The sequence below is a fragment of the Protomyctophum bolini genome (genome assembly GCF_963924005.1).
Source record: "Protomyctophum bolini genome assembly, chromosome: 21".
Lineage (NCBI taxonomy): Eukaryota > Metazoa > Chordata > Actinopteri > Myctophiformes > Myctophidae > Protomyctophum > Protomyctophum bolini.
The window spans coordinates 4696412-4722908 of NC_137882.1; the positions used below are offsets into that span (position 1 = coordinate 4696412).

Sequence of the window (26497 nt, forward strand, 5' to 3'; positions counted from 1 at the left end):
TCACAAAAGAAATATTTTCTTGACAGATTCTTTTAAAGCGTTTGAGAAAAGAAAAGTGATATCACACAATATTGCTGCAGGAAATAAAATGCATTTAAAAACTATATAACGACGTGCTGAGACTCTGTGTTCGTCCACATCGGTGTCACTGGGAGGTTGTTGTTGTCAGGAGGATCAACGTTGCCAGATTGTGTGAGAGAGATAAGCAGCCAGGTCTAGGGAAACAAGCCCAAAAGAAGTGACTATAGCCTGCTACATGAACACGTTAAACGGTACCCATATCGGCAATTTGAAAATAGCTGATCTACAAGCTCACAACGTGTCGCAGTGCAATGTGTTGTGAATTTGTAGATCTGCAAAAATATATATATCTCAAAGTGACAAAGTGGAATATATTTTGAACATTTTAACAATGCCAATATTTGGAGGGGTCGGGGTCCTGGACACAAAATATTTTTAGATGTACGGTCTTTGGACAAATACATTATTATTATTATTATTAATCTTGACATGAAAATGTATGAGAATCATGGTTTAAACATCAGGAAACTAGCCCAAATACCCAACTACACTTTAGAAACAAGCCCCCCCAAAAAAATGAAACCCGCAATATTAACTATAACAATATTTTTTTTACAGAAAAAGAAGCCCAAACTAATCTATGTTGCTTATAATAAGCAGACAAGGCAACACTGAGGAGGATGTGTGTTTAAAATGTAGGTCAGTCCAACAAAGGGCTGGGGAGGGACGTACTGTGGTTGGTGGTAGCACATGGCCAGACAAAAACACACCCACGTGCTGCTCAACACTCTCTCACACACACACACACACACACACACAATGCTGCAGCATCATTGGGACACATGAACCGAGAGACCTCTGAAATGACTTTCAGACTTTTTGTCAGTAGCCCCCAGAGCCCACCACATCCCCCTGGAGTGGGTGGGTGGGTGGATGGAGTGGTGGAGTGGGTGGGTGGATGGATTGGATGGAGTTCGGTGGTCTCCATGCAGTTTCTTTCTCACCTACTGTTGGCGTCTGACGGAATGTCGGACTCGTAACCAATTAACCCATTTTTGACCTGAGATAAGAATTGAGAAAAGAAAAGAAAAATTGAGATAAGAATTGCGGAAATTGCGGAAATGGAAATTACGGAAATTGCGAAATAGCGGAAATGGAAATTGCGGAAATTGCGGAAATGGAAATTGCGGAAATTGCGGAAATTGCGGAAATGGAAATTGTGGAAATTGCGGAATTGCGGAAATGGAAATTGCGGAAATTGCGGATATGGAAATAATAAGAATAAATTCTTATCTAATAATAAAGAATTCAGTCATGCTAGTGGGGCCACGCCCCCCAAGGAGGAGAATTGGTCTCTTATTGTATTGTTTTTTTCTTCTTCTTCCGCCAAACATTGCAGTTCAGGCTTTACAGGCTATGCCAAATGGTGAGGACGCGAAGACCACAACCATTGGCCAAAGGGTGGCGCTATATCACTCAATTGAAAATGCTAACTTTGAACAGCCATAGCTCATGAACTGTTTGAACGTCAGCAATAAATCTTTGATACACATATGCGTCTCCTCATGCCGAACAACTTTCGTGTTCTGACTTTTGACCTCTGACCTTTAGATCATCCACTATTTTCAATTATAAATCATTTCTTCTGTCAGCGCTCCAGGCCAAACTGTGAAGTCGTTTTTTTATGAAATGTGGCAATAATTATGGTAGAGGGCTATGGATATGTCACCCTGCTTAGCCAATAGCCATGAAGGTTGGTCAAAGATGCAACCTTTGAACAGCCATAGCTCATGAACCATTTGCAATACAACAGCAATACATTTTAAATACACATATGACCTGGCTGTGACCTTTAGATCTCCCACCATTTTGAATTATATGAAAAACAGTTAAATCGAATCTACTCCTGGGATTTTTGCGCAATTTTAATTAAACTTTCTACACACACACTTACAATATGGTAGACTAGAGGGTCATGCCAAAATAGCACTGAAACCAGTCTTACTCCAATTGGCCAATTTTTTGTAAAAAAATAAAATAAAATAGCTGCAAGATAAGAGGGGGCTAAGGATTGCTGCAATAAGAAAAAGTGGGTTAATTTGTTTGGGGTCTGTTTGGGGTACGAACAGCTGCAATACCACCGGGTGACCTAAAGTGGCACTGTTGAGCAGCCTAAAAGGGCCATTCACATTGAGCACTATAACAATAACAGCAGCCAGCCAGCCAGCGGTGTTGTGGAGCAGCCTGCGCCGCTCAGTTCACACGGGTCACGGGTGTGATTTTTCTTATTGCTTGGCCCCGTCGATCTTATCGCTACTTGCAGCTATATATACAGTATATATATATATATGTGTGTTTTTAATTTACTTTTTTTTTACCCCTTTTCTCCTCAATGTAGTCATTGTGCAATTTGTGCCAATGTTGTTTTGTCACTGCTGCCAGTGAGGATGGATGGAGGCCCCACTGGGCGGACGTAGAGACTTTGTCCTACTCCCTCCCGCCCAATACTCCCTGCTGACTCCATGTGCCGCCCAGCCCATAGGAGTGTGTGTGGTGAGCCGGTGACAAATATCACCCTCCCTGCCCTGCCCTGCCCAGCTTATCTACCCCGAACACAGGCGCCAGTTGTTGTGTTTGTATTGTAGACATTCGACGAAGCCGGATGCATTCATTTTCTAAATAGCTGGATAGATGAGGGGAGGGGACACCTTAAGGGCAGTCCATTCGGTGCCCTTATAAGACTGCCCTTTATTTTAACATAAAATAGTCCTACAATTTATTAAACGGTCCTTTACATAGTTTGTAACAGATTTATTATTATGATTGTTTTTTTTGTTTTTTTTAATGTTCAGCTTCATTTTATTTTAATTGAATGCCTAATTTTCCTATCACAAATGTGGAAGGAGGCAATTGGTTGCGGGGCAGACACTAATATATTGTGCCAAGATCGAAATACACATGAAATGTGAGTGCACAGTGTGCACACTCGACTATATACTGACACATACAAAATAAATATATTCATCAAATCCCTCTCTCTCTCTCACTGTCTCACACACACACACACACACACACACACACACACACACACACACACACCTCTCTCTCTCTGTCTCTCGGAGAGTAGAGGGGGGAAAGGAAAGGTACCCTATTCTCAAGAACCGTGTTGTGCGCATGCCCAGCCAGTATCCTCATTTGGCCTCTTGGCGATGCGCTGTAAGGTTGCCTGCTGCTCAGCTCTGGTAGCCAAACGCTTTTTTCCAACGGTTTTCATCTTGTCCATTCATCTCCGGAGGGACTCGAACCGTCTCTCTGTGGGTGACGCTGACAACGAGCCCGGCCGCAGCGACTCCATGCGTGGAACACTCACCGGGGAAACGACGGTAAGGCTCGTGTTTGATCAGACGGGGCTCAGAGCAGGGCTGACGTTATCTTTTTAGCCAGCTAGCTAGCTAGCTAACGGTTTAGGTCAGGACGACGGGGCCCGAGGATGCGTCGGCGACGTCACGACTGAGCGGCTATGCGGTTGGTGGGAAGTGATGCGCGAGGGCTGCTTCGGTCGGCGTCACGTGACGTGTTTTCCCCGAAATCGAAAATGTCGTCTGGTAGTTGAAAATGGTCCTTTCTTTATTTTCGTTGTTATTGTTAAATATATTTAAATGTTTTTTTGTTGTGGAAAATACGTCACTTCTCAGACAGTTTAGACAACGCTATGTCCGTTACGTTGAGTCAACGATCAGTACATTATATGCGTTATTATGATCGTGTTATGGCCTCGTGACACTACACCAGACGTCACCGTGGCATCCTTTAATGTGTGTTCGATGCTAACGTTTTAGCCACAAAGCTATGATGTTTCTACAATGTACCGGAACAGTGTCCTCCTCGCTTCAACCGCCGAACCGAACGGGTGTGACTGTCGCCACGCCGTTGATCGCGATGCTGTGTTGTATTCATTAAACGGCTAACTGCCTTGTGGCAGGAGGAAAGTGGCGTCATTTTGGTGCGTTAGCAGATGTAAGCTAGTCCGTTAGCGAAAAGTGAAGTTGTACACAGGTGTCACACGGACATTAGTGACCAGTCGTAGTCTGTGACGCCAGGGATCGCTGTCGGACAACCCTTGAATTCATGTTAAATTCATGGTATGAGGAACAACATAATTATTATCAATTATTAACTCATTTCAAACACACAATGGCAATGCAGAATGCTTGACATATATAAAGTTGGCATAAGTGGCTTATGGTGGAATAGGTGGCTCGATCTCATCTTTATGTGTTTAATTTACATTTGAGTCTGGCTTATCAGTTTATAATTAATATTACTACAGTATATAAATATGGTTGTCGTGTGCTTGTTTAGTTTCATCGGGTGTTCTGTAAGATGTGACCTAATAGGGCTGTGCAGTCACATATTTCGATAGCTCGCCACTTTCCTTGTGACACCGGAACTGGACATAACGGTAAAGCTAACGGTTAGCGCGGCCGTCCCATCGCCATCCATTTTTACACCTTTTTAAATAGATACATCCGCTAGTGGGGTCATAAACAAGATGTGAACACTTGATTTCCCACGTGAAAATGTGTTACCTACGGTAATAGAGCATATAGCATATAGCTGTATATAAACAAGCCATGGCCCATGATGTGTAGCAGAGGGCCTGGCCGGTCGCATAAAACCACAGGATAAATGATTGGTATTTACTTCACATGAGTCTATTATTTAATATAATTCTAGTACGTTTCTACAACGTAAATCTAAAAGGTGATTTAAAAAAAAAAAGAAAAAAAGGTGGAAATCAGCAGGCAACATGCAAATGCAATGCAAAAGCAGTTTTCTTTTGCATGTTTTGGGAAGTGGCACACAGTTGGTATTAAAACTCAAGCTAATCCTGTATTGATCCTCAGAGGGTACATAATTCAGGTGTCATAGCTATAGCAGCACCAACAACAGTCACGCAAATCCAAGAATATGAACATATAAACATGAATACGTTATCTGAAGGCCCTAGATATATCTGCACTGCCACTGCATTACATGCCAAATTCAAACATTTGAATATGTACATTTTATTGTATAAATAATAGGCAGACTTAAAGTCATCTGCATTTGTTTTGGACTTATTTAGCATAATGTATTGTTTAATGATTAATAAGTATTATATAGTCCATGTGCAAGTGCTCCATACAGGAGTCGGAATAGTAACAGAAGTTACAGTGCAGGACAGGTCTTACAGTTCTAATATTGGAGTCGAGCTTGAATGGTCAGTTTGGTCACCTTATCACACTAAACCCGGAGCATGAATAGGCCTTTAGGGCAGTGGTTCCCCAAGTGGGGTCCGGGGACTCCCAGGGGTACCTGAGGGAGTTCCACGGGGTCCCCAGCTAAATGATAGTTTGGAACCGAATGGACCCTTATGGGTCTCAGGGTCTGTAACTCAGAGAGTGTACAAATGGAACCAAATGGACCCCAACGGTCCTTGACATGAAAAAGTTTGGGAACCACTGATTTAGGTTTGTCACACCACGCTATCAGGGCACAATGGAGGAGTCATCGGACAACTTCTGTAGGGTTTAGTTGAAGCTTTTCCTCATAGATGCAGATGGATCTCTGATATACACTTGTCAGTTGTCATTGTCATTGATGCTTGTAGATCGGCTGTTTTTGGAGATTTGCTGCAGTGTTGGGTCAGACTTGCATTCGTTCAGCCTATAGTGTCAATTGGATGTTTTGGTACTCTGGTCAGAGTATCGGGGCCGGTTCTGAGTACCGAGTGAGAGTACTTGAGGGTGGTATCGACCCGAGTAACCGATACCAGTATCGGTACTATCGGAAAACTCTAATATGGTCTATCTTCAAGGATGTGTAGTTCTCAACAAGTACATTATTTAAATTAGAATAAGTAATATTTGTTTTGTTAAAATGTTATTAATATTTATATAATTGTGACAGTAATCATTAGCTTTAGACTAGTGTTTGTTCAGTGACGGACATCTCCAATCGGGAGAGAGAGACTAGTACCCTTTTATCAGCTTCAGTTTTCAATTGTGTCATCACTTTAAATTCCACTTGTTTATAATACATTTTTATTTTTATTTATATGGCGCCTTTCAGGTCACTCAAGGTCGCCTAACAAAACAGAAAAGAAATACAATACAATAAAGCAAGTTTAAAATACACACAAAGGCCTGCATCCTGTATCCTGCATGAGTTCTCTCTCCTGATTGAATACAATTGGTATCCTGACCTGAAAATGCCTATGGGGAGACTGTTGTATGTGAACTTGTTGTATAAGTGAGTGCTGGGAGCTGATGCTTGATGTTGTGCTGTACTGCTGTACCTCAGCAGTCACATAGAAAAGGGGTTACATACTGTAGGACACCCTCATTCTCAGACAGTAAGCCACTCTACTGTTCATTTATAATTATTTTATTTAGGTAAAATGCCATTCAGATCAAACATCTTTTGCAAGAGGGAAACCTGTGGAAAGACATTCATGCATTGGAGACGGATGATGTTAAGAGGGCAGCGGTGGCCGAACGGTTTGCGGAGCGGTCTTGATATCGGAAGGTCGCTAGTTCGTATCCCCGGACCGGCACGTTAAAATTACCACCGCTGAAGTGCCCTTGGACAAGGCATTGAACCCCTACCATGAAATGTTCTATGAGCAGGGCCTGGCTGTAAACAAGTTCTTGAGCTTGAGGGTAAACATAGTAACTTTCTTTCTTTCTTTCATGTTGACATCTTTAACATAAAGCTATGTGTCATGATCATGGGCATGTGGGTGATTGGCTAAAAGGCAGGTAACGTTCCATTTGACTGGCTAACGAGCAAAGCTAAGCAGAGTAGACGAATGCTATAAATCGAAAGTACATTTCAAGAGATTAAGCACATGGTCAACACTGCTCGAAAGTAAAGTGGTGTTGTTTTTTTTGCTGATTGTAAACTAGATAATGCTTTGAGTTAATAGCTGACGTTGTAGAAACAAGTGTTTTTATTGTCCTTATTGGTGTTGCTGTAAAGCGCAGCACTTTACTTTACATCTACGGATGTATGGATAGTAGCACATGAGATTAAGCACATGATGGTCAACATTGTAATTTAGATAATGCAGCTGACGTTGTAGAAACAAGTATTTTTATTGTCCTCATTGGTGTTGCTGTAAACCGCAGCACTTTACTTTACGTCTACGGATGTATGGATAGTAAAAGTGCCTCGGGGCTCCATGTGGTGGCAGCCTGCCAGACAGGAGGCTGGTCACTGGGGGTCGGAGTGGAGGAGTTGGGGATCGGAGTGGAGGAGCAGCCTGCCAGACAGGAGGCTGGTCACTGGGGGTCGGAGTGGAGGAGTTGGGGATCGGAGTGGAGGAGCAGCCTGCCAGACAGGCTGGTCACTGGGGATCGGAGTGGAGGAGCTGTAGTCAGGCAGCCACAAGCGTGTTTCTTTGTGTCTGAGGAAATGGAAACGGTAAATTTTTCTGTGTGTTGTACTTGTGTGCGCACATATTGTAACAACATGGCACTCTCTATGATGAAGTTGAATGAATTGATACATTTTATTTGGGGCAGCAGTGGCTCAGAGGGTAGAGTCAGTGGCCGGTAGAGAGGCCGGATGGCAACCGCAAAGTTCGATCCTGGGCTCCCCCAGAGTTGGTGTCGAAGTGTCCTTCAGCAAGACACTGAACCCCTGATTGCTCCTGATGTGCAGGTTGGTGCCTTGCATGGTTTCCTCTGCCATCTGTGTGTGTGTGTGTGTGAGAATTAAGGCTCATTCATAGTCTGGCTTTTCAGTGGTGAAGTAACCACCGCTCCGGTGGTGAGGTGACCACCGCTCCGGTGGTGAGGTGACCACCGCTCCGGTGGTGAGGTGACCACTGCTCCGGTGGTAAGGTGACCACCGCTCCGGTGGTGAGGTGTTTGCACTTCTTGGTGACTCGTGGTATGATTGTTGTGCTTGAGGGTGGTGCTTGTGCAACCTGGCATGCTGACAGGCCTCCAGGTCGCTCCCTAAAGGCAGCTTCACCCTACATCGTCTGTCTGTCTGTGTGAAGGATGGGGAGAAGGGGGAGCGATGGGTGTAGGAGTGAAGGAGGGAGGGGCTGGTGACCTGTCAGGGGAGACCAAGATTGTTGACGGTGCTCTTTTCTCATGTGGAAAGAAGGAAGTGTTTGGGGGGATATGCAGGGGGTTTGATGGCTCAGATTGTGCGGGGGTATAGACATTAGACAGACATTTAATTTCACAGCCTGCCTCTCAGGCTCAATCTGGGGGTAAATCAAACTGTTCTGTTCAGCTTTGTGTGTGTGTGTGAGGGGGGGGGGGGGACAACTTTTATTGTCTCATCGCTGTTATGCAAGTGCAAACTTTAAAGAAGTGGTGAAATGTGTTTTAGCATAAGCTCCATTGCCCACCACTCCTGAATGAAGTGTCACTGTCTGGTACTGGGACTCTGGTGCAACGCACAGGTCCTGGGCCTGGTGAGAGCAGGAGTTGACCTGGTGAGACGTAGGAGGGGCCCGGACAGGAGTCAATCCACAGAGCCTATAGTCCTTCCACACGCCAGAAGTGTACCTCCCAGCCCTGGCAGAGTAGTCCTGGAGTGGTTCCAACGGATTGTGTGGCCCTGGTTTTGCCCTAGTGGGACTGATTGAGGGTAGATACTGGGACGTAAGTCGGGACTTGATCACCCTGGCTGGGTCACCTGAGTGAGGGGTATGATGTTGTTGGTAGACCCAAAAAAACCCTGTTGACCTCAGGATACATCACTGAGGACACGTCCCCGGTGCATCCAATGCGATGTATTTTTAGTTAAAGGGGTCATTCTGCATTTCACGAAGACAAAAAAATAAAGTGGATAAGTAATCAAATCCTCCTGTTAAAATTTAGTTCTGAATCGTTTCTTTGTCCCCTTTGTCTCTCCAGACCTGCACTGATGTAGCGGTGTCTCACCAGTAGGAGTGGCTGTTCCCTCTACCCCCCCCCCCCCCCCCGCCTGCCGGCAACGCTTCACAGAGAGACCTCAGACCACAGTTCGCCGCAGAGACGCGAGGGGTTCGCACCGCACAAGGCGAGCAACAAACCTCAGTGCTGAGCGCCACCTGGACTCTGTACGCCGCAGAGACGCGAGGGGCGCACCGCACAAGGCCAAGGCAACAAACCTCAGTCCAGAGGGGCGCACCGCACAAGGCCAAGGCAACAAACCTCAGTCCAGAGACGCGAGGGGCGCACCGCACAAGGTGAGCAACAACCTCAGAGCTGAGAGCCACCTGGACTCTGTTCGAAGCAAGGCCAAGGCAACAAACCTCAGTGCTGCTGAGTGCCACCTGGACTCTGAGCTTCAGAGACGTGAGGGGCGCACCGCACAAGACCAAGGCAACAAACCTCAGTGCTGAGCGCCTACCTGGACTCTGAGCTACCAGAGGGGCATCCTCAGAACCTCAGAAACTCCCCAGACCAGGAAGGAAGGAAGGAACAGCATAAGACGAAGAGAGAAAGATAGCCTTTAGTCTTTCTGCCTCTTTGTCTTAACCTCCCATCGTTAAAAAAAAAGAGAAGCTGGTTCATTAGGGGTTAGCCGCCCCCCTTCCCCACCCACCCCACCCCACCCCCCGGTGAAAGCTGTAAACGCCTCCAACCTGCACCAGTGGAGGTGTTGGTGTCACTCTCCCTCCCCCCCCTACCCCCTTCCCCCCTCTCCCCTCCCCTCCCTCGCCTTTTTTCCCTTCTTCTCATCTTCATTATAATCTATATATTTTCCTTGCTCGGGGTGTGAGTCCGGTCTCGGTCTCGGCCTCGCCGGCGAGACCTCCTCCGTTCCAACCTGGGGCGGGATTCATGGGACGCGAGCATGTCGGATGTAGGTGAGCGCCGCCCGGTCAACACGGACTACGCCGTCTCTCTGCTGGAGCAGCTCAAGTTCTTCTACGAGCAGAAGCTGCTCACAGACGTGGTCCTGCTGGTGGAGGACTCGGAGTTCCCCTGCCACAAGATGGTCCTGGCCACCTGCAGCTCCTACTTCAGGTGAGAGCATTGTGTACTCGTTTTAAAACCCATTCAAACATGCAGTAATCCTGGTCTCTAAACTGCCTCCCCCTGGCCAGCCGGGGCGCCTGATGGAGGGGAAAGGAACTGGTTGGAATAACGTGTTCCTTCCACGTGCTATACGTCCAAACAGGGAAACTCCCCCCTGTCAGGTGTAAAGGAGCAACTTGGACACTCAAGCATGAAGGAAGCATGAGTTAAGTCCGTTGCTCTCCCCAGGTTGGCGGAGGGTGTGTAGAGCCCAGGATCACAGTAGATGATTGGCACAGGGGTGAAAAATGGGTTACAAAATCGTGGGATAAAAAATATATTTAGAAAAGAATAAAACAGTGCATAAGATAAGTTTTAAAACACATCAGCTTGGGAATGCGGTTGTGAACAGGTGGGTTTTCAGTAAGGATTTGAAAGTAGGAAGTGATGGGGCATCTCGGATGTGTTTTGTTGTACACATTATTATACCCCTCCCGGGCCGTGAACCGGACGTAAACGACGGCAATGTAAAGTTGTGCGCGATCGTATTTTAATTCACCCCCGAAACATAACCGCTTTTCGTTATGGGCCGTGCGTGAATATTAGCTTGTTTTGGCCATAAACGCAATCTTGGAAAAGAATCAGAGATAAATGTATTTAAAAAATAATACGTGCAGCCCTACACTGCCCGTACAGGGCTGTGTAGGTTCTTGTGTATATTATAGCCAGAATGGTCATTGCGGCGAGAGGCAAGCCTGCAGCGGCAGCCAATCGCACAACAACAAAATGGGAGCGGTGCTAGAGAGACCACCAGTGCCGTGCGGTAAAAATAAATGTATGAATTAATATCATCCCCCAATAGTGCAGGGACATTCTAGGCTCATTCATAGTCTGGATTTTCGGTGGTGAGGTGACCACCGCTCCGGTGGTGAGGTGACCACCACCATATAATTGTATCTTCTCCAAATCATGGGGATCATCGAGCATCATCACAGTGTGAATATTTACTGGAGAAGTGATAATAATTCAAATGTTGGTATGATCCTGGTTGATGATGGTGTATATTTCTACTTCTAGTGGTGTTTTCCTCTACTGTTATTGCTCATAATTGTGTCATAACCAATTAACCATGGCCCTGCCCTGCCCTGCCCAGTGTCATCTGATCTGAGCTCGTCACACTGTTATGATCGTCAAAGGCTTTACCTCCTACAGTTGCAATGAATAATGTATCACGTCTTAGAGAGACACACACACACACACACACACACACACACACACACACACACACAGTGTTAATTTTGTTGACTAAGGTTTTTCAGAAGACTAAATTGGACTAAAACTAAATGGTGTGTTATTCAAAATATTGTGAAATATTAACACTGATACACGTGTGTGTGTGTGTGTGTGTGTGTGTGTGTGTGTGTGTGTGTGTGTGTGTGTGTGTGTGTGTGTGTGTGTGTGTGTGTGTGTGTGTGTGTGTGTGTCAGAACCTGGGGCCTCATGCTGTAAGCAGGTGGTTGCATAATGAGATGTGTTGCAGCTTGTAGTGGAGCCATAGGCAAACCCCCTTGCTTCAGCATTCACAACTTCCACCCTAAATACACGTGTTACACAATTGAATAAACATGTCTTTATTATGTACAATGTATCATCAAACCTTAAGAATAGGGAGCATACACACAACCTCCATGGCTATTTCTATTTACCAGACTTGGACATATCACAGAAGATACAAAATATCAGCGTGATATAGACTAGCTTTTAAGTTGGCCTACAGCATTGGGAGTTTGTTTTACTGAGCCCAGGACTTGGCTTGTACAATCACAGAAACCCTTAACGATGACACAATGAGCTATAGCTAACGGAGTGTCACGCCCTGTGTTGCGGCGGTTCAAAGGAGCCGCCGCGAGGAGCTAAACATGAGAGTAAAGAGACTCTTTCTTTGTATGACGCGCACGCTAATGAACCATGAAACCGCCGTTTATTCAGTCACCACACAGTTACAACTGTTCCCAGGCTTTTAGCTATTATAACTAAACATGGATGTTAATGGTGATGAAATGCGTTTGATGCGGTCAACAGAAATGTCGTCTTCTCCCACGCTCACCTCCTCTCTTTCTGTCCAACTTCCCTCACCCAAGTGACAGGTAAACGCCATGAATAGGTAGAGTGGCAGCGCCCCAGCCCCGGTGACACACCCACTATACCTGTGCAGTGCCCATTAACCCATTTTGGGGCGGGAACCCCTTTTGGTGTTAGCACTATGATATGCTTTAGCTATTGAATACTAAAGCGCGACACCGAGTGTCGCGCTATGAGCTTGTAGGTCTGTTATTTTTGAAAAATCAAAGAACGACTGACATAGAAACATAGCTTTTTCAGAAAACTGTCATGATGTATAGAAGACATTAGAATCTGATCTCAGGTCAAAATAGGTTAAAGGGACATACTGTATCTTATGTCAATCATAATAGCACATAGAATGCAAACACACCCTGTATCACCTGCAGTACTAGTGGCAAAACAAACCGACGCTATGGGAGCAACACGGGGCAAAGCCACGAGAGGCAAGAAGCGACGTAGCTACGTAGAAGCACTGTGGCGCGACAGGCTTGGTTAACAACACTGTGTAGAGCTCAAGACCATGACGTTGGATAGGAGTGTGGAAATGATTTAAGGCCTATTCATTCATACTCCAGATTTAGCTGATACGGGGACCACATTGTGAGCATTTGCAGCAGGTCTTCTGTCATATTCCAAAACGCTCTGAACAGTGAACGCCTCGCCTCTCTCTCTCCTCTTCCATCTCCATTATCCAGCATGCCAGGCATTTCCCCTCCAAGGTTCATAGGTGTCCCATCGCTTCCTCTTGGCGCCCTCACACACTCGCACTCTATTTCCTCTCCTCCTCGCTTACTTCCTTTCCACTCTCTTCACCCCTGCCACGCCCCCCTACCACGCCCCCCCTCCCTCTAAGGATAGAGGGTAAGCGTGTGACATCATCATCAAACCCGGAAGTTTTGCAGGAACGCCTACTGAGTGTGCAAAACACTACTTTCTGGCCTTGACAGCCCATAGATTCACACAAAAAAGTTGTATTTGATTGCATTAGACGATATTAAACTGACTGGAGGGTAGGCTTGTCACGGTGTAAGAATGTCTACACCGTTTTCACCGTTTGCTTTAACACCGGTTATACCGGTAACACCGTTTCCAACCACTAGATGCCCTCAGAGTCCTCACCACACTGGTCAAAACGTCATACTTAATCGACGTTAGTAATAATATATATATATATATATATCATGGCATTTCATTCATTAAAATACTTCCCCTTTGAAAAAATACAAAATAGGTTGGTTCATATTGTTTTATTAATAAACATGTATGAACCATGAAAGTGCACACATTTCTCACTGCAGTGCTTTTTTTAAACATGAACAATATTCGGTAGTAGCTCTCTGTAGTGCTTTTTTTTTTTTACATGAATAACAGTCGGGACTCGGTAGTACCTTAATAAAGTGACACAAGTTACTTCAAGTGATCAAAAAAGCCTCTTTGATCCAAAACTGTAAACAGCGGTCGTTAACCCCGCTAACAATGACATGAATAGTAATACACGATCGCAATCATCGCATCATTCACATTTCACATGCTGCAATAGCAGACTTGCATAACTAACAGTCTAACACACACGCACAATGTCGCATATACATATTACACATATAGTCTTAAACAACTGGCCTGCATACTGTGCAATCTAAGGTCTTTAAGCTGCCAACTCTTAAATGAGAAACTGAAATAAAAAACTGCCAGAATTAAAATAATAATAAAATACAGAATAAAACGTCACATAGGCCTAACATTGGCCTTAATTGGCTGCAGACAGTAACAGATTTATATTTTCGCTACATATTCTTTGCCAGGAAAACTAACTGGTTTACCTTTTGTGGGCTCAGCAGAGATCTAATGGGTGTACATATGTTGCCCGCTGTGCTGAAGAGCCTTTCTGATGCGCAGCTTGTTGCACAAATGCACAGGTATTTTCTGGCTACGTTTGCCAACAGGGGAAAGGAGTGTTCATTTGTTTTCCACCAAAGGAGAGGGTTCTCCTCTAGATCCAGGAGTGATTCTTGGCAATATTTTGCCATCTCGGCATCCACCTTTTCCGGAATAGTCGCGGGTGTGGTCGTGGCAGTTGCCCTTCGCTTGAATAAACTCGCTAAAGTTTTCTTTTTGGGCACGGGGGGCTGCTGCTGTGGGCCAGGGACTTCCCCTCCCTCCTCCTCCCTCTCTCCAGTCTCTCCACTCACTTCTGGGTCTGCTGCCGCTGCGGGGGCTCTCTGGCGGCCGATGAAGACGGCTTCTTCCTTTATCTCCATCTTGGTCTCTTCCACATTTGCATCGTAATCACCCTTGTAGCGCGGGTCCATGAATGTTGCCTTGCGCAGCAGGTCCAGACTTTTTTCGGGTAGAGTTGGAGCTTCGTATTTCTCCTGCAAAATCGTTACGATTCCGGCTTTGAACGAAGCTGTCAGTGTAGTGTCGTCATCACTAGGGCCTAGCGTCTCATCTCTGATCAGGTCAAGCACAGGTAGTAAGGCTGAGGCGGTGATGCAATTCTCGCTGGACAAAACATCTGTGAACTCGCTCACTGGCTTTAGCGCCTTGTTCATAGACTCCAATACTTCCTGGGTTTGCCAGTCAATTCTTACATCTGCTTTGCGATCTTCAGAAAGAACTCTGTTTATTGCCCGCCTCTGTTCCAGCATTCTGTCGATCATCTGTTGCTTGCTGCCCCACCGAGTTGGACAGTCCTATAAATACACAATGAAAAAGAAAGTGTTACAATAAAATACATCTTATCCTATATTTATATTACATATTATATTTATGTATTATTAGTATTCTTTAACATCCCCCGCAGTAGGAAATAATGTGTCCTTTCCTAAGCTATATATTAATTATATTAATAAACGTACCGTCACTAGCTCGTGCTCGTCGATTCCAAGCTCTATCTGCGCCGCTTTTAGATCGCGTCTCCTTTTCCAGCTGTGGGAGAACAGTCCATTGATTCTGCGACAAACAGCCAGGGCATGATCGGTTCGGGCTTTCTCCGTCTTGCCGATTGTGTTGGTCACGGCGAGGTTCAGGTTGTGCCCGAAGCAGCTCATCCAGGGCACGTCTAACTTTCGAGCAGCGGCCTTTATGTTTGCCCCGCTGTCGGTCGTGAGACAGGACAAGTTATCGATGTTTAATCCCCATTCTTCCAGAGCAGTCAACAAAGCTTCTTTTAAGTTATCGGCAGTGTGGTCCTCAGGCAAAAAGCTGGTCTGTAGACATTTGGCTTCCAGGGTCCACTCTTTGTCGATGTAATGAAAAGTGAGAGACATGTAGGGTGCCATTTTGGGGCTGGACCACAAGTCGGTGGTGAGGGAATAGTAATCAACCGTTGTGATGACATTCTTCAATTCACTCCGAATCCTTTCGTAGGCATTTGGGACGGCAGTGTAAGAAAAATAATTCCTTGTTGGAACCTGGTACTGGCAGTCGAATGTGGCCAACATGTCTCTGAACGCTCTCTTTTCAACTGTCCTGAATGACACCATGTCTTTGCATATGTACCTGGTCACGGCATCAGTGCATCTATTCCACCGCACACTGTCCTGCTTGTATTTCGTTTTAATTGCTCCAGCAATCGACGGCTGTGTGTGTGAAGAAGCAACTGCCATGATTTTACGCCGGCCAGCAAGACCCAATTTTGCAGCCGCAGTCTTGTGTTTCCCTAATAGGTGAGCCTTTAGATTAGAGGTGTTGCCTCCAGAAGCTGCGACTTTAGCGAGACACAGTTTGCAGACAACCTCGTCGGGATTTTCAGGTTCCCTATCAGCATTGGGTATGAAACCAAAATAACGCCAAACAACTGATTTTGCCTTGGGCTTTGACACCAAATCCGCCGCGCTCGTAGCCTCCGCCATGTTTGTTTTTTTGTAGTAATCTCTCTCCTGACCTGTGACCTGTTGTAGCCTGTCCTAATCAACTCAACTGCATGCAGCCTTGTTTCACCCTCCCCCGTCCCCCCACTCTCGTCATAGGCTTCTGTCTGAGTACTCCGTGCCTGCTGCAATTTACCTCTATGAAGAGCAGGCGGTCCGCGGAGAGAGTTGAAGATACATTTGTACTACTAAACATCGATAACAAGATAGTTAGTTTACCGTAGTTTAGTAATTTACAGAATGTGCAACATGGAATGGATGCAAATAAAAAATAAAAATAGACTTTACTTTTTTTTTTTTTTTTTTTATATATAAACGGTTTAATCGGTGTGCAATTAAAGTACTCGGTGATGTGCCCGCCCACCGGTAACACCGGTAACACCGGACACCGTGACAAGCCTACTGGAGGGGGTCCCTGGAACAACATCTTTTCAGATTGGGGGTCGGACTCAGAGGCCAATTTCATATATTTTTGGGGGTCCTTGACATGAAAATGTTTGAGAACGGCCGACATGGAAACATGAGGGTTTTTCAGAAAACTGTCAGGATTTAGAAGACCATTTGTAGAACCGTTCCCAGGTCAAAAGGAGTTAAACGGAGAAGAGGGGCAGCTGCAGGTTTTAGTGAGGAAGGAAACCTGTGTGTCATGTTTGTAGTCCTGCCGAGACAGAGACACAGCTATGCTTGTAGGATTGCGTAAGAAGGGCTCGGCTCTCCCACTGCAAACGCATACTGTATAGGCCAGCAGTTCCATAGTGTTTGTGCATGAGGTGTGACGTGTGTAAAGTGTATAGGCATTGGTGTGATGGCCATGCCTGCATGACCTTGCATGTAACGAGGTACAGGAACAACACAGTATGAAGGAGAAATAGGTGGTGAATGACAATGTGAGGTGTAGTTTTGTCGTTCTTCACATAAGAACCAATGTTAACCCATTTAGACCTGACGTCGAAATTTAAAAATTGTCTTTTCTGAGAAAAGAAAACATATTTATTTCATTTGAAAATCTAATGATCTTTTTTTTATGTCATAGAATAAGCACATCTGTAGATTAAAGGTAAATGCTATTGCATTTTAGATTTATTTTTGTCCCAAGAAATGCGTTAATGACCTGAAAATGAAAAAGCATTTCTCTTATTTCAATTGACTTTTCATATTTGCCATTTCATTTGAATTGTGGCAGCTTTATGCTTCCATAATGTTCATTGGCGTACTGAATAAAACTCTTCTTGTATATTTTCTGTGACTCTCCTCCTCCAGGGTCATGTTCATGTATTTGTCTTTGAGTCCTCTCCACCAGGGCCATGTTCATGGGCGTACAGAATAAAACTCTTCATGTATTTGTCTTTGACTCCTCCAGGGCCATGTTCATGTATATTCTCTTTGACTCCTCCTCCAGGGCCATGTTCATGGGCGTACAGATTAAAAACTCTTTGTCTTTGACTCTCCTCCTCCAGGGCCATGTTCATGGGCGTACAGAATAAAACTCTTCTTGTATATTTTCTTCTCCTCCAGAGCGATGTTCATGGGCGGCCTCAGCGAAAGCAACCAGACCCACGTCCACCTGCACAACGTGGACCCCGTCACGCTGCAGGTCATCATCACCTACGCCTACACGGGAAACCTGGCTGTCAACGACAGCACGGTGGAGCCGCTGTACGAGACCGCCTGCTTCCTACAGGTCAGTTCCAGGGGCCGTCCATAGAGCGTTGCAGAGGGGCACGGTGGCACAGTTGGTAGTGCTGTCGCCTCACAGCTAGAAGGTCCTGGGTTCGATTCCTGCTCGGCGTGTTTCCTTCTCCGCGTCATCAGTGCCCATACCCGAGGCTGGGTTGGCGAAAGGGCCTTTCTGTGTGGAGTTTGCATGTTCTCCCCGTGTCCCCTAGGGTAGGTACCCTCACACAAAAAACATGCTGTAATCCTGGTCTCTAAACTGCCTCCCCCTGGCCAGCCGGGGCGCCTGATGGATGATTGACACAGGGGTGAAAAATGGGTTACAAAATCATGGGATAAGAATTATGAAAAGGAAAAAAAAGAAAAAAGGTGTTCTTCTTCTTTCTAATTATTTGTTCGGCCACAAATCTTTGATATTTTTCTTTCTTTGCTTCGTGTGCTTGTCTCTCTGATCTGTCTTTTTAACCACCCCACCCATCTATCTGTCTGTCTGTCCTCTCCACCAGGTGGAAGACGTGTTGTTACAGTGTTTAACCATCTATCTGTCCTCCTCTCCACCAGGTGGAAGACGTGTTGTTACAGTGTTTAACCATCTATCTGTCCTCCTCTCCACCAGGTGGAAGACGTGTTGTTACAGTGTTTAACCATCTATCTGTCCTCCTCTCCACCAGGTGGAAGACGTGTTGTTACAGTGTTTAACCATCTATCTGTCCTCCTCTCCACCAGGTGGAAGACGTGTTGTTGCAGTGCCGCGACTACCTGGTGAAGAAGATCAACGCGGACAACTGCGTGCGCCTGCTGAGCTTCGGCGACCTGTTCAGCTGCAACGAGCTGAAGCAGAGCGCCAAGCGCATGGTGGAGCACAAGTTCCCCACCGTGTACCGGCAGGAGGCCTTCCTGCAGCTGTCCCACGAGCTGCTGGTGGACGTGCTGAGCTCCGACAACCTCAACGTGGAGAAGGAGGAGACGGTGCGCGAGGCCGCCATGCTGTGGCTGGAGTACAACATGGAGGCGCGCTCGCAGCACCTCTCCTCGGTGCTCAGCCAGATCCGCATCGACGCGCTGTCCGAGGTAATGATGATAATAATAAAACTTTATTTGTATAGCACCTTTCATGACATGAAATGCAGCTCAAAGTGCTTTACAGAGCAACGGAGAAAAAGAAAAGCAAGGCAAAGACATTAAAAAACAAGCAGTAATGCAATGAATAAAAAATAAAAGATCAATTAAAAGCAATGTTGTAGAAGTGGGTCTTGAGCTGTGCTTTAAAAATGTCTACAGAGGCTGCCTGACGAAGGTACAGTGGGAGCTTGTTCCATGCCGTCGGCCCGTAGAAGCAAAAAGCTGCTTCCCCGTATTTTTTAGTTAGTAAGCGAGCAGGCCAGCAGTGGAAGACCTTAGGGGGCGGTTTGGGACATATTTAGGCAGGCAGTCATGTAGGTAGGAAGGTGCGAGACTATTGAGAGCTTTATACACGAAAATAATTTTAAAATCAATCCTAAAAACAACCCGGAAGCCGGAAGTGCAGTGAAGCCAAAACTGGAGTAATATGTTCTCTCATCTTAGTTCTAGTTAACCCCTTTTGGTGTTAGCATTACGTTATGCTTTAGCTATTTAAAAATATCAGATCTACAAGCTCATAGCGCGCCACCGAGTGTCGCGCTACGAGCTTGTAGGTCTGCTAGTTTTGAAAAATCGAAGAACGACTGACATTTTTAGAATCTGATCTCAGGTCAGAATGGGTTGATCAGACCAGTGCGTGTCCAGTGGACACCTCGTATGAATCTGATCTCGGGTCAGAATAGGTTAAAACTCTTGGCTGCTGCATTTTGGGACAAGTCGTAATCCGTCAGTGTGTTTCCTTCTAGGTGACGCAGCGCGCCTGGTTGTAATCTGTCAGTTTGTTTCCTTCTAGGTGACGCAGCGCGCCTGGTTGTAATCCGTCAGTGTGTTTCCTTCTAGGTGACGCAGCGCGCCTGGTTCCAGGGCCTGCCGCCCAACGACAAGTCCGTGGTGGTGCAGGGCCTCTACAAGTCCATGCCCAAGTTCTTCAAGCCCCGCCTGGGCATGACCAAGGAGGAGATGCTCATCTTCGTGGAGGCGGCGGCCGAGTCGCCCTCCGACTGCGGCCACACGGTCATCAGCCACGCCCACACGGTGGCGTGCTACAGCCCGCAGGCCGAGAAGGTCTACAAGCTGAGCAACCCGCCCGGCGACCTGCAGAAGGTGGGCACGCTGGTCACGCCCGACAACGACGTCTACATCGCCGGCGGGCAGATCCCGCTGAAGAGCACGCTGACCACGGCCAACCACGGCACCACCAAGACGGGCGGCGGCGGGAAGCTGCAGGCCGTGTTCCGCTCGGTGGACTCGTTCTACTGGCTGGACGCGCAGCAGAACGCCTGGGTGCCCAAGACGCCGCTGCTGTGCGCGCGCATCAAGCCCTCGCTGGTCCACTGCGAGGGATACATCTACGCCATCGGCGGGGACAACGTGGGCGGCGAGCTGAACAAGCGCACGGTGGAGCGCTACGACGTGGAGAAGGACGAGTGGAGCATGATGAGCCCGCTGCCCTTCGCCTGGAACTGGAGCGTGTCCGTGGCCGCGCACGACTGCATCTACGTCATGACCCACGACCTCATGTACTGCTACTTCCCGCGCGCCGACACCTGGGTGGAGATGGCCATGCGCAAGACCTCCCGCTGCTTCGCCTCCGCCGCCGTCTTCGGCGACCTCATCTTCTACGTCGGCGGGCTCCACGTGGTCTCCAACTCGGGCGTGCGCCTGCCCACCTCCACCGTGGACGGCTCCTCCGTCACCGTGGAGGTCTACGACGTCAACAAGAACGAGTGGCGCCCGGCGGCCAACATCCCCGCCAAGCGCTACTCGGACCCGTGCGTGCGCGCCGTGGTGCTGCTCAACTCGCTGTGCATTTTCATGCGCGAGACGCACATGAACGAGCGCGCCAAGTACGCCATCTACCAGTACGACGCTGAGCTGGACCGCTGGTACCTGATGCAGCCGGTGTCGGAGCGCGTCCTCTGGGACCTGGGGAAGGACTTCCGCTGCGCCGTGGGCAAGCTCTACCCCTCCTGCCTGGAGGAGTCGCCCTGGAAGCTGCCCACCTGCCTCTTCTCGCCGGAGGGGGCGGAGGAGTTCGAGATGGACGGGGACATGGTGTCTCTGCCGCACGTATAAAACTCTCTCTCCACCTTTGACCTCCTGAGTCCTCGCTGGACGGGCAGGGTGGACGGATCAGTACTGTCTGCGTCAGCCACGGGGAAAATGGCTTTCATATTGTGTGCATTCTTCTTGGAGGGCTCTTGAGGAGAACACGACAAAGGCTACAGTTTCTTTCACTACAGTTTCCCGCTGTGTCTCTGTGGAGAGAACCTGATGCAGCCTCCAAGACGAGCTTGGAGGGAAAACGAACGCACCCCCCCTCCCCCCTCCCTCCCCTCCATCTTCCACCCTTCCAAAACTAAAAAAAAAAAAAAAAAGAAACAAACAAAATGTAATCTGAAGAAAAAAAAAACCTCTTTGTTGTTTTTCTTTTTTTTTGTCAGATGTGACGTCACATGATCACATAAGATATTAAAACAGATCTAACATAACTGTGTCTACAATGATGTGATAATCTAAACGTCAACAGATTTGTTGTGGGTATGATGATGATGATTCTGATGAAGCACTTACTGAGAAAACAACACACACCACCTTGGAATGACGATGGCAACTGTACCAACTGTACCAACTGTACCAACTGTACCAACCCCCCTCACAACTGTACCAACCCCCCCTCCCTCCATCTAGTCTACTGCCTCACCACTGTCGGTTCATTGTCCTCTGCATCTCCCCCTCTCTCTCTCTCTGTCTCTCTCTCTCTGTCTCTTCAGTGCATCTCTCTCTCTCTCTCTCTCTCTCTCTCTCTCTCTCTCTCTCTCTCTCTCTCTGTCTCTTCAGTGCATCTCTCTCTCCCTCTCTCTCTCTCTCTCTCTCTCTGTCTCTTCAGTGCATCTCTCTCCCTCTCTCCCTTTCTCTCTGTCCCTTCAGTGCATCTCCCTCTCTCTCTCTCTCTCTCCCTCTCTCTCTCTCCCCCTCTCTCTCTCTCTCTCTCTCTCTCTCTCTTCAGTGCTTAACAGATTATTTTCTGGGAAGCACAATTAACTGGTCTCTATATTTAAGTCAACAACTGTGGGGGAGGAGGAGGGGGGGTAAGGGGGGGCCTTCAACGATGTGTCCTCTTAAGTTAGAGCAAATTCATCACGGCAGACATCTTGAATACCTTGTTTAATGAAAGGCTCACGTAGCTGGTTTTATATAAATCTGCGTGTGTTCACTCGTCATGTGGAGCGTGAGGTTGTTTTCAAGGCCTGGATGACCCTCGATCGAACCGTGAAAGCGACGTACGTCACTTTGGGCCATTTTCTCTTTCCATCTGACTTCACACCGCTCACTCTTTTGAGCCCGTACACCTGCTATACCTTTCCTGAAATGCGGAACCTCCCCAGAATGGAGTTCAAATCGTTGATCAAAGTCTGAGAAACTGCCTCCTTTGAGCCACTGATCCATATCCCTACAGTACGTAATCACACCTACTGTAATGTGACCGCTATTGAAAGTAATAACAGTGTCACGGGTCATGCCCTGGGGAAGGAGAACCCACAGGTCTCAGACTTCTGCATCGTCCCACTTCCCCACTGGAAGTCGTAGTTAAGGGATTCCACCCATTCACCGTGTAATGACCCACCAGCTACATGTATAAATTTGATAACTATGACATTTGACTCCAAATGTGGCCATAGTTTCTGCCTGATATGAGCAACAATTGGCACTGATCGGTCCAGCAGATTGCGTGATTACTGTAAGAGTAGACACAGACAGACACTATTACGCAAGGCTAACCTATTGTACAGAGTCATGGCTAACTTACTGTACAGAACCAAGGCTAACTTACTGTACAGAGCCATGGCTAACCTACTGTACAGATGCCCACGCTGTAAAAAGAGCCACGTGCTCCGTTATGCTCCACACGACGAGTAAACACATTTGGATGAACCAGACCGCTACGTGGTGTTCCCTCATAAGAAACAGTGGAATGGAGGTTTGGGTTATGTATTTTATTCTTTTCTTCCAAGGAGCAAGTGGACCTCGGAGGAGGAGGAGGAGGAGGAGGGATGAGACGTGAACGAGGGAGAGGAGGTTCAGCGTGGGGTCGTAGGAGGTGACTGCAGGTCCAGTCAGCCCCCCTCCCCCTACTCCACTAACGCACCTCCCCTCCCTTGACCTCTCTGTCCCGGTCACTTCTCCTCCCATCCTTCCTTCCTTCCTCTCATGCCTCCCTCCCTCCATCCTCAGCCTGCCGCAGCGCATAAAACCTTCAGCCTAGTATGTACTCGGGACGGTCGGTCTCTCTTGCCAAAACGTAGTCTCGCCATAGCCAGACGATCACATAATTATGTCCACCTACTGATAACGTCTGGGAGGGTGGTGTCTAAATTCAATCATGGGTTTGAAGTTGAACGGCTTTGAACAACTCTACAATGCACTGCTTTGAAAACCAATCTTGATGCCGTACCAATACCAATATGAAGGGTTCACCTCAAGTCTTTGCATTGGTACTGTGGCGATGCAGGGCCGGGCCTGACACCATATGTGTTTCAGAATGCATCCCACCATGTTCCCAGGATTGGCGAGCATGCATACTCCACTAAAAAATAAATAAATACGCGCCTGTTCCCTTTTTCCCCTGCATGCCACTCGAGGGGGGGGGGAAAGCAGCCAAATAGACTGAGAAAAATGAAATTCAGAATTGTCATAATGTCTTAAGCTAAAAAATGATTTTTTTTACAGGCCCAGTCATTTAGACACGTTATGTATTCACCACTGGCATTCTGCTGCCGTTGTCTTATTTATTATTATTTTTCTAAATGGTTTCCACCCACTTTAGCTCATCTACTGTATTTAAACGTCATCCATGATGTGTCAGTACAGTAGGCAGAGATGGATCTCTGATCATGTGGCTTAATGCAAGACTAGGCTAAAATGGTTGTCACGTGTTATTAGCCTGTAGTCTGTTAGATTACATTTTGTTTTGGCAAGCGACACAGTCGTACCCACAGAGTTTTAAAGTAACCTACTACAGTGTTCCTTTTTTTTTTTTTAACGGTGTCAAAAGTATAGAAGGGTCCATTTGTACACGCTCTGAGTTATTAAGGGTCCATTCTCTCGGTTAATATTAATTATGAATATTGAGGACGTTGCAGTTAGTTCTGCATGTTCTTCCACACGTCTTGTCAGTTTACACACTTCATTCCATATCAATCACCAGCATATCATCATAATGGCTTCCTTTTGACTTTTTGCCAGCTCTCCTCTTAGCTCTACGCCCCCCCAGTCCCCCCCCACTAGTCTCTTGTTTTTTCCTCTTCTTTTCCACCTCATCTTTTTGTTCTTTGTCTCTGCAAAAGAAAAGCAACAACACCACACCACACAACTCCACTCTCAAATGACAAAATACCATAGTTTTGGGTTTTTCTTATTCTTTAAAAAGGGGGTGGGTGGGTGGGGGGGGTGCTCATGCATTTTTATTTCTAAGCTGCTGAGATATATAAATATAAAATATATATATATTTTTCATATGTTGAAAAGACAACTGTTCTAGTGTCGGGGCGGCGGGATAACAGGTCTATTTTTAGTGTCTTTCTTTTTTCTTTTTTTTCTCCTCCCCCTTTTATTTTTGTTTAAATCCAATACCAGACATTACTGTAGAGTGACTATGTGTAGAAATCATTCTTTTCCTGTAAGATTTAAACTTATTTTTATTTTTTTCCTTGAGTGTTTTATTTTTTTTGTTTTTCTTTTTTTTTGGAGGAATCTTTGCTGCTGATTGGGTCTCGAGGAGGAGAGAGGGCTGGCCCAGAGCTTGTTGCTATGGAAATCGTCCCGGCAACCACTAGCAGTCGTTGGAGTGGGTGGGGGTGGGGTGGGGGGGGGGGGGGAGGAGAGGGGAGGGGTCTTCCTCCAACCTTTTAAAAATAACAAAAAAACGAAAACGGGGGGAAAATAATAATAATAAAATAAAAAAAGAACACACATGAGCACAGGTGCTTCATGAGTAAAAACTTTACTAGCATGTTTGGCTGCATCATATTCCTTTGGCACTGTATTTTGAATGAACGTTAATTTATTAAAAAAAACATACCAAAAACGTTCCTGAAACTGACTCCTGTTTTATTGTTTTTCCTTGTTGTGCTGCTGATGCAAATTGTTTGGAAATTGTTCTACTGAAAATATTGAGATGTATAAAGTGTGTGTGTGTGTGTGTGTGTGTGTGTGTGTGTGTGTGTGTGTATATATATATATATATATATCGCCATCTCTACAAGCTACAAGCTGAAGCTCAATTAATTGATAGTTTGTAGATGGGCTAGTTTAACTTGCACTTGGTTAAAACAAAACTGTTTTGTTCATTTGAATCACAGCATCTATATTTTTCACTGTGTTGGGAGCCTGTATAGTAGATGGGCTGTTTTTGGTGAAGTGATGTGGATTGATAGACTACATCTAAAAGAAACGTATTAAAGCAAATATGTTTGCCTATGAGTAGAAGTACCATATAAACTATAAAGTATTGAAAAACTGGAAATACTCAAAGCTTAAAAAAGAAAAGAAAATCACAGTAGGGTGACCCGATGTCCCCCTTTGCATGGGAGTGCAAAGTCCCTCATTTCCAAGACTTTTCAGGTGTCCCACAAATTGAGACCCTGTCCCACATTGTGACTGGTGGGCATCAGTGTTCAAATGCCATAATAGTTGTTAGTCCCCTTGGCTTTCTGTTGTAAAGCTCTCTCATTCTCTCTTTTCCTGCAAGATGTGTTTTGTCCAGTTGTCCCACACAAGCAATATGTCTGTCTGTCCCTCAAATGAACTGTTTAGATCTGGTCACCCTAAATCACAGTTGTATAGGCCTAGTCGACTACAGAACGTGATCAGTTTATATGAGAAATAATACCTGACTGGAACTGCTGTTTGACCTAATAATATGATCAGGAGTTCATTGTGTGTTTATTCCAGACTATAGTATACTAAATTGTAATTTTTTGGAATGGCAACATGTTCAGGGCTCATGCACGGCTTGGGAAGCTGTGGATATGCACGGCTTGGGAAGCTGTGGATATGCACGGCTTGGGATACACTGCCATGTCTTCCTTCTCAGAATGCATTTCTTTCATGTGGATTCCAAGGGATTCGATTTGCGTAACTGATCTGACAGTGCCTGTTCCTCTCCGACGCTGTCAGGGCTAATAAGATCCATTCAGTCAATTAGTTATTTTCCTATAAAAGATAAATAAAGAGTGACAATAATATTGAAAGTAAATAAGAAACAATTGAGGGAAACAACAACAATGTCAATCAAATTGGCCTACCGGTTCATTCATGGCCACCGTTGTGTGAATGGGTTAAAGTATACAGGCCCAATGCACATACAAATGCAACATATAGGCTATTGACGCTCTACTGTACACTACACAACATTAGCCTCAAAATCATTTTGATGCAATTTAAAAGACAGATATCCTGCGAAGGCGAAATACTGCCCTCTGGCGACCAAAACTAGGAAGTGTTGAACAAACAGCCCATCATCATCATCAGCGCGCAGGTCAAGCAGGTGTTACACATTATTATAGATGGGCGTTCAGGCAGACTAGCTGCTGTTTCCTCGGCGTGAATGAAACCAAACGATACAAAGAATTGTACTTGTAACCTAACCTATACTAGATTAGATTACATGGG

The 26497-nt window shown here is 46.1% G+C and overlaps 1 protein-coding gene across 2 annotated transcripts; it reads left to right on the top strand.

Annotated features, from left to right (window-relative positions):
- The first annotated feature begins 9859 nt into the window (after window positions 1-9859).
- kbtbd2 (kelch repeat and BTB (POZ) domain containing 2) lies at window positions 9860-24657 on the top strand. Of its 2 annotated transcripts, XR_013966165.1 has the most exons (5): window positions 9860-10040; window positions 17543-17708; window positions 18428-18772; window positions 19664-21573; window positions 21714-24657. XR_013966165.1 is itself a non-coding variant. In XM_080794012.1 (4 exons), the coding sequence occupies exons 1-4, from the start codon at window positions 9868-9870 to the stop codon at window positions 20897-20899; spliced, it is 1920 nt and encodes a 639-aa protein (XP_080650138.1). In that variant the 5' UTR covers window positions 9860-9867; the 3' UTR covers window positions 20900-24657. The 2 variants fall into 2 exon arrangements, 1 of the variants encoding a protein (XP_080650138.1); XM_080794012.1 differs by having other exon boundaries at window positions 19664-24657.
- Window positions 24658-26497: the final 1840 nt, after the last annotated feature.

Coding starts and splice junctions, on each gene's coding strand:
- kbtbd2 (XM_080794012.1), top strand. CDS start 9,868: ATGTCGGATGTAGGTGAGCGCCGCCCGGTCAACACGGACTACGCCGTC. Junction 10,041..17,542: donor ACCTGCAGCTCCTACTTCAG/GTGAGAGCATTG, acceptor CTTCTCCTCCAG/AGCGATGTTCATGGGCGGCC. Junction 18,773..19,663: donor GCATCGACGCGCTGTCCGAG/GTAATGATGATA, acceptor GTTTCCTTCTAG/GTGACGCAGCGCGCCTGGTT.